At 56.9% G+C, this 11,802-nt stretch overlaps 1 protein-coding gene across 3 annotated transcripts; it reads left to right on the top strand.

The window, feature by feature from the left end:
- Positions 2,148 to 11,726, top strand: PRR7 (proline rich 7 (synaptic)). Of its 3 annotated transcripts, none has more exons than XM_018050607.1 (3): positions 2,148 to 2,302; positions 10,286 to 10,945; positions 11,157 to 11,726. In XM_018050607.1, the coding sequence occupies exons 2-3, from the start codon at positions 10,531 to 10,533 to the stop codon at positions 11,552 to 11,554; spliced, it is 813 nt and encodes a 270-aa protein (XP_017906096.1). In that variant the 5' UTR covers positions 2,148 to 2,302; positions 10,286 to 10,530; the 3' UTR covers positions 11,555 to 11,726. The 3 variants fall into 3 exon arrangements, with proteins under 3 accessions (XP_017906096.1, XP_017906097.1, XP_013820841.2); XM_018050608.1 differs by lacking the exon at positions 2,148 to 2,302 and adding an exon at positions 9,253 to 9,806; XM_013965387.2 differs by lacking the exon at positions 2,148 to 2,302 and having other exon boundaries at positions 10,272 to 10,945.

The following is an 11,802-nucleotide window of genomic DNA, read 5'->3' as shown; positions in this document are numbered from 1 at the left end:
GGGTACAGAATCAGATGTTCCTGGACAAGGAGTCAGATGGGTGATCTAGAGCCTCTAGTGGGGCAATGGCTGGAGCCAAGTTCAAGGAGACTGCTACGCTGGGTTTTGAAAGCTGTGCTAGCCTCTAGTGGGGCAATGGCTGGAGCCAAGTTCAAGGAGACTGCTACGCTGGGTTTTGAAAGCTGTGCTAGGATGTGGGGTCTCATCTGGAACGTGGGGGCAGTCCTGAAGGATTTTAGGTGGTTGTGTTAGGGTGTCTGCCTAACATGTACAAAAGCACCCCATGTTTCCTTTGGGCAAACTCCCCTTAGTCTTCGTGGTTCAGATGGGACTGGGCTGGCATTTGCTGTATACACATAGACTTACAGCATGTGACCCAGGGGGCACTGTCAGGGATCTTCGGTTGCAAGTGACAGCTGTCCTATAGCTAACTTAGAATGTGTTAAAATGGTATGGAGGAGCTGAGAGAACCAGGACTTAGGTAGCTCATCAGGTAGCACAACCCCCAGAAGCAAGATGCTACAGCCATGTTTATGTCTTTGGACTACTGAGCTTCAAATCCAAGGAGTCCAAATGACCAGGCTGGGAACCTGCCCACTGTACATCAGGGGCACCTTATGGGGGTGTGGTGAGTCCCACAGTGAAATAAGGGTACCCAAAGAAAAGGGAATGGATACTGGGTGACTGAACACATACCCCTTCGCCTATACCTGGATTGGTTCACCTCTGTACACTTGGCCGATACAAATCCGAAAGGAGCCTGGGGGGTTGCCTGAACTACTGACGGACAGTCAGTGTTCTCAGTTCCTCTAGCAATGGATGGCTTGTGTCTAGAGCTGTGGGGTCAACCTCACCACTACATGGAGGCAGATTTACCTGAAAATGATGCAAACAGAAGAAAGCTGAGTGGAGAGAACAGATAAATGCCTCATTGCATTGCTAGAACACCTGGAACCAATTGTGACCATAGCTTAAAATCCCCTGGACATTCCAGTTACAGGGAAACTTACATAAACAAATAGGCCTCAAGCCCATTTGTTTTGAGGTTTTGTCACTTGCAACCCAAAATGTTCTGGCCAACATAAGAGTAGAGGATGTTTTTTGGAAAACCACCCTAAGTGTGGAGGAGAATTTGGACTGGAAACGAAGAAAACAGTTAAGAGGCCCTGGTGGACAGTCAGGATCAGACTCAGCCTCGGCAGTGGAGGCCCTGACTCTCAGCTCTGTTCCCTGAAGATGAACAGAGTCCCTGGAGGCCAGGTGTACAGATCTAGCATGAGGTACTCCGTATGCTACTTCTTACTAGACATGTGGTAGTGTGTGCTGGGAACACAGTGGGGAGGGCTGTGAGCTGGGTTGTTGTTCAGCTGCTCAGTTGTGTCTGACTCTGCAACCCCGTGGACTGCAGCATGCCAGGCTTCCTTGTCCTTCATCATCTCCCTGAGTTTGCTGAAACGCGTGTCCATTGAGTCAGTGATGCCATCAACCTCTTGTCCTCTGTTGTCCCCTTCCCCTGCCTTCAATCTTTCCCAGCATCAGGGTCTTTTTCAATGAGTCAGTTCTTCGCATCAGGTGGCCAAAGTATTGGAGCTTCAGCTTCAGCATCAGTCCTTCCAATGAATATTCAGGCTTGATTCACTGGAAGGACTGATGTGAGTTCGGAGTGGACCATATATTTGTAAGTTGGAGATTCAGTGGGGTGCCTGCCTGGTCCAGCTCTTGCCCAATGCGTGTGGTGTGTGCAGTGCCTGTCAGGATGTGACCGGGGCCAGGACATGTGTGTGTGAGGGTTCTCCATCTCAGCTGTGTGTGTGTAGCTGTGTGTGTGTCAGGGTTTTCCATCTCAGCTGCTTGTCTCAGCATACGGTGTGTTCGGCGGACGACGGCCTGCACGGAGTCTGCCAGCATGTGCCAGGTCCGGACAGCCTGTTGCCAGTTGTGTCTTGTGGTGTCAGCATTCCCTGTGCAGGGTGAGCCTGGCGCCCTTCCTGCTGAGTCTCGGATGCGGCAGGTGGGTTTCAGGTCCTCCGCCTTTCGCGCCCGGGACAGCCTCCTCGGCAGCGAGAGACTGGGGGTGGGGGCACTCTGCTGGCTGCCGCGCGCGCGCACGCCGGACTCGGTACGCGCCGTGTACGCGCCCGTGCGCGCGCCCCGCGGCTCCAGCCCAGCGCTCGGAGCCGCCTTCGCTGCCACAGTCAGCTCCCTGGGGCCGCCGCCTCCCCCGGGTCTGGGGCTCTATCCGCGGGGCCCGCGCCGCTTGCCCTGAGCCAGGAGGACGAGCTCAAGGAGGATGCCTGGGCCCGTGAGTACCGCGGCGGCGGGCCGATCGGGTTTGGAGCGCGGGCAAAGGATGGTCCCGGGGCTGAGCCCCTCCCCGCGGGCGGCTCCGCTCCCTGGCCCAGGGTCGCCGCCTCGGACCCCCGCCTCGGCCAGCCCCTCCCCCAGCCCACAGCGGAGGGAGGGAAGGAGGGGAGAGGGAGGGCGCCAGTGAGCCGAGGAGCGGGGCGAGAGCCGCCGCCGGTTCGCTTGGAAACGGTTGCCACAGCAACGGGGTTGCGCTCCCCGGCAACGCGGCTGCAGGGCGGCGACGCCCCCTCCCCCACCTCACGAGGGGCCGCATCCCAGGGGAGCAGCGAGAGGGGGACTCTCCCTCTCGCGGTGGGGGTAACTTCGCCCCTCTGGCCTTGTCAGGATGTGCCTGCCTCCACAGCCGTCGAGGGTGGGGGTGGGGGGCGATCGGCCCCGTGGGCACGAGCTGGCTCCCACGTGGCTACAGTCGTCGCAGCAGGGCTCCTAGGGTGGCAGCAAACGTGGGGGCGGCCCAGCCACTGGTCCTGCCATGGGAGGAGGAGGCAAGGGTCTGGGGTCCGTACCCCGCCACACCAATCCACCGTCCCCTCCCCAACCCCGCCCCCCACCTCACCCTACTGCACCCACCACCAGCGAAATGGCCTGCCACGAGTTGGGTGCTTCAGAGGCGACGGTCCCTACCAGGGGAGAGGAAACACGCTCACCTCCCTCCTCCTCATGGCCAGAGCATGTGCCAAACGGTAGCTTGGGCCCACGGTGGGTCTCCCTGCTCCTCTTCTCAAGCCACATTCTCCAGGGAGGGGTAGGAGCAGTGTGGGCAGGAGCAAAGGACACAGCTGATCCAGGGAAGCTGAAGCCCAGGCCCAATGGGAGCACCCAGCCCATTGTCTGGATCACAAGTGTCCCTTTCTTGTCTGAGCACAAAGCCCAGACTGTGCTGGGTGGCGTGCAGGTTGGCCAGCAGGCAGGCCAGCGCCACATGGAGATGCCCTGTCCTCCAGGGGAGCTCCTCTGAGGGCAGAATGGCTGCTGAGTCAGAGGAAATGACCTCTGGCTCCCCTCCCAATCTCCCCTCCGTGGGCAGCTTGCTGGGGGAGAGAAAGGGCCCTCCTGCCAGCTCTCCCAGGCCTGACTCAGCAGATGCCAGCCCCGACCGCAGGCCTTGGACCCAATATCCCAGTGATCACAACCACCCTGGGGTCTCCTTTCCCATCCAGGGAGGTGTCCTGGGTGTCACAGGTGACCATTAGCTAGGCATTTGAGGCAAAGGTGCCCTGAGATGGGTGGTGTCCTAAGTCAGGCCTGAATCTCCCACAGGCAGAAGTGCCTTTGGAATTACTCACAGGCTCCTTTCATTCTGTTCCTGCTTTGTCGGAGACCTGTGTTGAGCGCTCTGCATCCATGATCTCCTTAGTCCTTACAACACTGTGCAAGGTAAGTTTATGATCCCCACTTTAGAGATGATGACTCCAAGGCTCAGGGAAGTGAAGTGACTTGTCCAAGGCTGAGCAACCAGTAAGTGGTGGAGCTAGTTTTCCAGTGTTCGTTTCTCTGCTGGCATGGCCCCTCTCTGCTGTGGTATTGCTTCATACATCTCTTGTGACCCAGGCAGAAAAGAACTGTAGAGCCTTCTAGAAGGGCTTTCTTAACCTTCTTTCACATTCCTCCAGTGAGGATATTCCCTATGTTTTAGGTCTTGGTACCCCCTTCCTTTTTCTGGCAATAGCAGCCAGATTCTTGCTCCTCCAGATGCTCTATAGGACCAGCTACTGCCAGGCTGCCTCCTTCCCTCCCTCTCTCTAGTAGAAGTTGAGCAGTGAGGGCTACCTCAGTCCCCTGGAAATCCCTGAGGCTCCATTCCTTGGTTTGTGGGCTCTGTGGCCTGGTCAGCTTGTAACCTTAGTGGTAGCAGAAGGAATTTAGCAATAATAGGCCCATGCACTGCTGGGCCCTGTGGGTGCTCAGTCTAGCTCAGGGGTTGGAAACCCAAATGGCTCCAGGGCCCAGGTGGACTAGGGCACTAATCAGCTACAGTCTACGTCACCATGTGAGAATGTGGATTTGGTATGACCAAGTTGTCCAATTTTCAAGGTGAACCAGAAATCCAGACATTTATGATAAAGTCTCCTGGTTTTTAAATGTTGACAACTAATCATAATATTTAAAAAAAAAAAAGATTATGAGTCAACAAACCATGTCCATGAACAGTGTCCAGCCTGAGTCACAAGGCTGAGACCTCTGACGCATGGGGAGGTGATGGCAGTTTTTGCTGGACTACCTCTAGGCTTGTGTAGATGTGGCACCATGGCCAGTTAACACATTTGAACCTCTTAAGGCTGCAAGGTGCTGGCAGTTTCGTTTATCAAGTGCAGCTCTGTATGCTGGTCTTGAAGTATTTTCACATCCCGCATCAATTCTGCTCCTCCCTTGGCACTGCCAGGCTGGTCTCATCATTTCTGTCTTATAGGTGAAGAAAATTCAGTTCAGGCATGGGAATAGCTGGGATGGCTTTACACAGCTGGGCAGAAGGAGGATTTGAACCCAGGGCTCCCTGCTCGGTGTTCTGTGTGTTCACCAGGCAGCCCCTCAAAGAAGGGTATAATCCCCTCTGCTTCCCCCCTACTCCCCCACCCCGAGCTGTAGCCACCTCCCTTGGAGGGGCAGATCTGAGTAGACACCAACCCACTAGGGCCCCCATCTCTTGTCCCATTTGCAGTTTCCCAAGCTCCAGGTTCCTGGCCTGGTGCCAAGGCTGGATCACAGAGATGCTGCCTGCAGGTGAAGGTGTCAAGCCAGTACCTTGGCCTCACTGGGAATAACTTTCTGGCCAGCTCCATGCCTGGCCGATGGTGGCAGCTGGGACGGTTCCTGTCACTTCTTTCTGGTTTCAGTTCATGTGTCTTGGTGTGAGAGGAGTGTAACAATGTCACCAGTGCTTCCCTGAAATGACCTTCCTGCCAGGTTCTACAGTTCCCTGGATTTCATAAGCCCACAGGCTACGTGGGCCTGAAGTGGCCCCAGCTCCCTGCCTGTAGAGTGGGGAATGACAGCAACTCCCTCCTGCCTTGGAGAAGGAAATGGCAACTGACTCCAGTATTCTTGCCTGGAAAATCCCATGGACAAAGGAGCCTGGCGGGCTACAGTCCATGGGGTCACAAAGAGTCAGACAGGACTGAAGCGACTTAGCATGCACGCACGCAACCTTTACCTCCCAAGGTGGTGTAGTGGTAAAGAATCTGCCTGCCAATGCAGGAGACTCGGATTTGATCCCTGGCCCAGGAAAGATCCCCTGGAGTGGGAAATGGCTACCCACTTTAGTATTCTTGCCAGGAAAATTCTCTGGACAGAGGAAAGTTAAGTGGACAGAGGCTGCAGTCCATGGGGTTGCAAAGAGTCAGACATGACTGAGTGACTGAGCACCCTCCTGCCTGAGGCAATGAATGTAAAGAGGTTAGCAGGGGACTTGGCATACGCAGGGAGGGCACGCAGGACAGGTGAGTGGTCGCCTTTCCTACCCCACCCTCATTCTATACACCACACTCTCCCCCCTTTCTCCTCTATCCCCTGGCCTGAATTCCTATTCCTTCACAGGACTAGCAGCTCTGGCCTCATGTCCAGGACTTCCCCTTGTGACCCAGAGCCCCTTGCCTCTTTCTACCTCAGAGCCCTTGGTACACGTCTTAATCTCCATGTAGACTTTTCCATTTATTCGTGTAGATGTATGTATCCTCAGCTTGTTTATAAACCTCCCTGTGAGGGCTGAGAGCTGGTGATAGCTTGGTTATCAGTGATGTTTTGGTGAATGGGCAGCATGTCCCAGGAATGAACTGGATGCAGACCTACCTCTTGAGATGTTCCTTGTCAGACAGGTAAAAGACCAAAGAGGTAACTGAACACCTCCAGTTACTCCTTCAACAAGTGGTTTTTGAGCTACCATATCCCACATGATGAAGACAGACGTAGCCCTCGTTTTGAACACAGGCGACCACAGAACAGTGTAATCAATATCGCTGGACTTCTCAGCCATCCCTGGGGGGAGAGGGAGCTGGAAGCTGACACATCCCGGGAGGTGACAGGTGAGACCAAGAGGCTGAGGAGCAAGTGCTGGGGCGAGAGCAGTGCGGCCGTGTTGCAGGTGGGTTCATAGAAGGTCTGGGGGAAACAGGCAGTGTGGAGAACGGCAGGCCAAGCAGGAGCACTGTAGGGAAGCAGAAAAAGTGGTGGCAATGGTAATGGAACCAACCCCAGGTGAGAGAGGACAGTGGCTTGGCCAAGCCAGCAGTGACAGGGGGACAAAAGGGAGTGGACAGATGAAGACACCCAACAGTGAGGGCTAAAAACAACAGGACTTGGCAGATGGTGTAAATGGTGGGCTCTTTGTGGAGATAAAAGACCCAGCAGCAGATCTTTGGGGTCTAAGGTTAGGGTGATGGAATTCTTTATGCAGAGGAACAGTGTGGGAGGTACACACAGCAGTGTGCCAGGCCCCAGAGACCATTAATCTGTCTGAGCAAAGTGTTCTCATCTGTCAAATGGGCAGAATGCTCACCCAGTTTATAAGGTGACTGAGAGGAAACTCTGCAGCATCCAGCCCTGGGGCACACACCTCTGTACCCCCCAGCTCTGAAGCTGTGGGCAGCAGTGCTCATGTTTGGGGGTGTCTCTAAGCCCTTTGCCTGGATTAGCTCACTCTTCTCCACTGATGAGAAAACTGACACAACGTGGCACCCGCCGCCCCCCAGGCTCACTCTCATCCCCCCGCCGTGCTCCCAGTGAGAGTACGGCCTAAGAAAACCCTACAAAGCAATATACTCAGAAACCCACAAAGAAATCAAGGTGGAATCCTGAAAAATGTCCAAATAACCCACAAGAAGGTAAGTAAAGACAATGAGGAGGAAACAAACAGAAAGCAAATCATAAAACAGCAGACTGAAGGATGAGCCTGGCTGAAGGCTCTGCTCCCAGCACACAGTCGGAGTTGGGTATTTACTAAGGACCAGGCATGTGTCTGCAGGGGATGGAGAAGGTGAGCTGCTGTGAGCAACAGGCAGAGGGTCTGCATCTGAAGGGCTTCCCAGACCCACCAGGAGCATGCACAAGGCATGAAGGGATAAAGGAATAACCCTTTGGAAAGGCTTTGAGAAACCTGGCTTAGGAAAAGCCCTTGGAAAAGTCTGAATGAATCCCTTGACATTTATATAGTGGGCACCTACTGTGAATTAGATGAGATGTTACTGCGCAACTCCCTCTAGACCAGGAGGGAAGTTCAGGCAGGATTCCTGCCGTCTGGGCCTGCTGGACCACCAGGATGAAGCAGCAGCCCGAGGCATCTGTCATTGCTCCCCTCCACACTGGGCACTGGAGTCAGTGTGAGGTCAGAGGGCCAGCTCAGCTGAGACTGTACGCAGACTTTCTCTCTCAGAACCACCGTAGCCAAGTCTGTAAAATTCAGCGATAGTTCTGTCACCTGGCTGGTATTTAACTAAATAGGAGTAAAAATACCCGCCAAGGCCTGCCTACTGTGTGTCAGGGCCTTGTTCTATGCCTCTTTTATGATCTTACACGATCATACGTGATGATCACGTCTTACATGATCTTCAGCACCACCTTCTCGCTGGGGGTCATATTCATTTGATAGATAGGTGACAGTGGCACCCAGCAGGTCTTGGGTTTGGCCTGTCTGTCCCCCTAATGCCCAATGAGCTGAGCTAGACCCCCTCAGGGCACAGTCCCTGTCCTTTGTTCCTTATTAACCCTAGAGCTGCCATTCCACCTCTCCTTCACCCTACAGCCTTTTCCCACTCTTGAGCTGAGGGCTGGTTGGCAGAACTACAAGTTTTGGTGAGAAGGTACAAGAAGGTGCATTTTGACTACAGGCTGGCCAGCCTGGCCAGTGTCTCCACAGGTACCAAATCTCCTGTACTGAGTGCTCACACATACTTATTTACATTTCACTCATCATTTAGGGGAAAGTGTTTCAACACAGACTTTGGATTCAGAGTCAGGCTAAATCCTAGCTATAGCTGTGTGACCTCGGGCAAGTCATTTCCTTTTCTAAGCCTGTCTCATCCATCAGATGGGCATGACCCCCACAGTAGGAAGGTGGTATTGATTACGTAAGATTATTCTGCATGGAAGAAGTCTAAAATGAGGCTAAACACAGCAGACAGTCCTTGGCATGTATTTCTAATTCAGCTAAACTCCATCACCTCCAGCCCCAGAAGTGCTTCTGTGACCCAGAGCTGTTCCTGCCCTGCAAGCCAAGGAGGCACCTAGTTAGTGCCAGCTTCCTCAGAGCATTCCTGAAAATTCCTGTGGGCTCAGGAAAAGGAGAACAGATCTAATTAACCCCCAATGACTGGCAGCATCCTGTTTTTATCTGGGCTTCGTCACCATGGCAGCCTCATGGTGGGGTTGTGAAGGGGGCGGGTGGAGCTATTGTTCCTGCCGTCGTCTGTTCTGGAATGGAGGCCCAGGAGAAAGGGACTGGCACGGGCACCAAGGGGCACATGGCACAAAGCAGCCATGGAGTCAGACAGGAGCCATCTGGGGAGAAGGGTGGGGTATACTGGGCGGCCTGGCTTCCCCCCCCTGCCCACACACTGCCCCGGCTTGCCCTCAGACCAGTCTAAGTTTAATGTGGGGTCCTCAGCTTGGGGCTTAGGCCCACTGTGACACCCAGAGCTGAATACATGTGTGCCTTCGCTGGGCATGCTGAGGATGGGGGGCGGGGAGTCCAAAGAGACCCACAAAATAGCTCAGGAGGCAGCGCTCTTAACACCCCAGGCTAGGGTTTTGTGGCCAGTCTTGGATTCAAATTATGGAACCATCACCTGCCATCCACACAGCTCCTAATTGTGTAAAACCTGTAAAACAGGAATAATTCGTTACCCCAAAAGGCTACTGTATGTGAAACGCCTTGGATGTGAGGCATTCAAGAAGAGCTCATTCCTGTTCTGAGGCGGTGGTGAACAGCTGCCTGCCACTGTCCCTCCAAAGTCAGGGCTCCCCTCCTACATACCTCTTACAATGCGAGGTTCCCCTCTCAACCCTGGCTGTGGAGAGGAGGTGGAACTGGAAGTGCCCATCTGGAGTGATGTGGGCCCAGGCGGTACCGATTACTTGAGCTAGTTTTCCTACCCTCTGCAGAGAGGGAAAGGAATTGGGGGAAGGGACATGGCGGCCTAGAGCTAGAAGGGCAGGGCCAAGTCGGGCTGCGCATGGGTAGGAGGCTCGGGAAGTGGAGACGGAGATGGGATTCAGCGAGCGGAGGCGCTTAGAGAAAAGGAAAAGAGGGAACGGCCCACGCTCGGCGGCATGTTCGGCTCAGACAAAGACAAGCTGGTAGCACGCAGTAGGCACTAAGAACCGTCTGCCTGATCCCCCCTACAAGAGCTGAGACAACCAGGAGGCCGCGGTGCAGGCCGGAATGTTCCAAGCTCTGGGCAGCCAGGTTTGGGAGCGGGAACAAGGTCTAGGACGCCAGACGTTGCCAGGTGCGTATGCACAGGCTGAAGCTGGGCCCCGGCGGGTTGCTCGTGGGGCCTAGGAGGTGAACCACCTTTTCCGCGCCGCAAAGCAATCGCGCAGTGGCTCCCCTTCCGCGCCCTGGGTGCCTGCCTATGGGCAGACTGAAGCCCTTTCGGAGCTGGGGTATCCTGCACCCGCGAGATGCGAATGGCGAATCTCTCAGGAACACTGAAGCCGAACCTGGCCTTCGCGCGCCCCCTGCTGACCAGCCTGGAATCACCTCGGATGGGAGGCGGCGGCGGCGGCGGCCGGGTCTCAGATACGGGAAAGCCCTACCGGGGAAACCTCGGGCGTGACGTCATCCCTGGTGACGTCACCGGGCCCCCGCGGAATGCGGGGGTTCCGCAGAGGAGGCTTCCCCAGGATTGCGCAGGGCACCCGAGCGAGCAGGGAAGTCGTCGGGGGCTGTAGCGTTCCTTCACCGCGCCCTGTGTCTGTCCTACAGGTTCCACGCGGTCCCGGGTGAGGCCCGCCAGCGCGCCTGCCGGCGCCATGGGAAGGAACCGGAGTCGCTGCTGCTGCTGCTCCCCGCCGGCGCGCGCACGACTTGAGCCCAGCTGCGGGCAGCCCCCGGCCGCGGGTCCTCGAGTGACGCTGGCGGCGTCTGGGAGCTTGGCGCGGGCCCGGGGCCACGTCGAGGAACCCATTGTACAGTGAAGCAGCCGAGGACCCGCCGCCCGCGCCGCCGCCATGGTTATGTCCCAGGGCACCTACACGTTCCTCACGTGCTTTGCCGGTTTCTGGCTCATCTGGGGTCTCATCGTCCTACTCTGCTGCTTTTGCAGCTTCCTGCGCCGCCGCCTCAAACGGCGCCAGGAGGAGCGGCTGCGTGAGCAGAACCTGCGCGCCCTTGAGCTGGAGCCCCTTGAGCTTGAGGGCAGCCTGGCAGGGAGCCCCCCGGGCCTGGCGCCCCCGCCACCCCCTCACCGCGGCCGTCTTGAGGCGCCGGCGCACGCCCACCAGCACGTGCACGTGCACCCGCTGCTGCACCACGGGCCCGCGCAGCCACACGCGCACCCGCACGCACACCACCACGCGCTTCCGCACCCGCCGCCGCCGCCGCACCTATCCGTGCCGCCCCGGCCCTGGAGCTACCCCCGCCAAGGTAAGTACCGCGTGCGCCAGGGGGCGGCCGGGCTCACTAGGGTGGGCGAGGCCTCGGCAGTGGGAGGTCTCGCTGCTGTCCCGCGGGGCTTCCACGGGACAGCCTCTCCAGCGAACCTAGGAAGAGGGAGCGGGCTGGGTCTGGGGTTGGCCGAGGCTTCTGCGGGAGGCTGAGTTGGCCTCACACCCGTGGATTACTTCCCACTCCACAGCGGAATCGGACATGTCCAAGCCACCGTGCTACGAAGAGGCGGTGATGATGGCCGAGCCGCCGCCGCCCTACAGCGAGGTGCTCACGGACACGCGTGGCCTCTACCGCAAGATCGTTACGCCCTTTCTGAGCCGCCGCGACAGCGCGGAGAAACAGGAGCAGCCGCCGCCCAGCTACAAGCCGCTCTTCTTAGACCGGGGCTACACGTCGGCTCTGCATCTGCCAAGTGCCCCACGGCCTGCGCCGCCCTGCCCTGCGCTCTGTCTGCAGGCGGACCGCGGCCGCCGGGTCTTCCCCAGCTGGACCGACTCAGAGCTCAGCAGCCGAGAGCCACTGGAGCACGGAGCTTGGCGCCTGCCGGTCTCCATCCCCTTGTTCGGGAGGACTACAGCCGTATAGAGGGCGCCCGGCGTCCCGAGCCCCACCCGCGGACTCCTGGCCAGATTGCGGGGCTTTTTAAATGCTTCTCTTGGACTGCGGGGGGTGTGGGGGTGGGGCGGGAGGGAGGGATTTCTTACCCCGTTTGTTACATTTTGAGGATAATAAAGGTGTGTGATCTGGTTTGGTACAAGCGGAGGGGGCACCCACTGCTTGCGGCCAAGGTTCTGGTGGCCAGGTGTGGCCGGCCTCATCGGCCCCAAACTAAC

The sequence above is a fragment of the Capra hircus genome, chromosome 7, assembly GCF_001704415.2.
Source record: "Capra hircus breed San Clemente chromosome 7, ASM170441v1, whole genome shotgun sequence".
Taxonomy (NCBI): Eukaryota; Metazoa; Chordata; class Mammalia; order Artiodactyla; family Bovidae; genus Capra; species Capra hircus.
The sequence above is the reverse complement of the archived record's forward strand: the minus strand, read 5'-3'. Positions and strand labels throughout refer to the sequence as shown.

What these genes read in the sequence shown, in the direction of transcription:
- PRR7 (XM_018050607.1), top strand. Translation starts at nt 10,531, where the DNA reads ATGGTTATGTCCCAGGGCACCTACACGTTCCTCACGTGCTTTGCCGGT. An exon ending in CTGGAGCTACCCCCGCCAAG is followed by an intron (nt 10,946 to 11,156) that starts GTAAGTACCGCG and finishes CCCACTCCACAG; the next exon opens with CGGAATCGGACATGTCCAAG.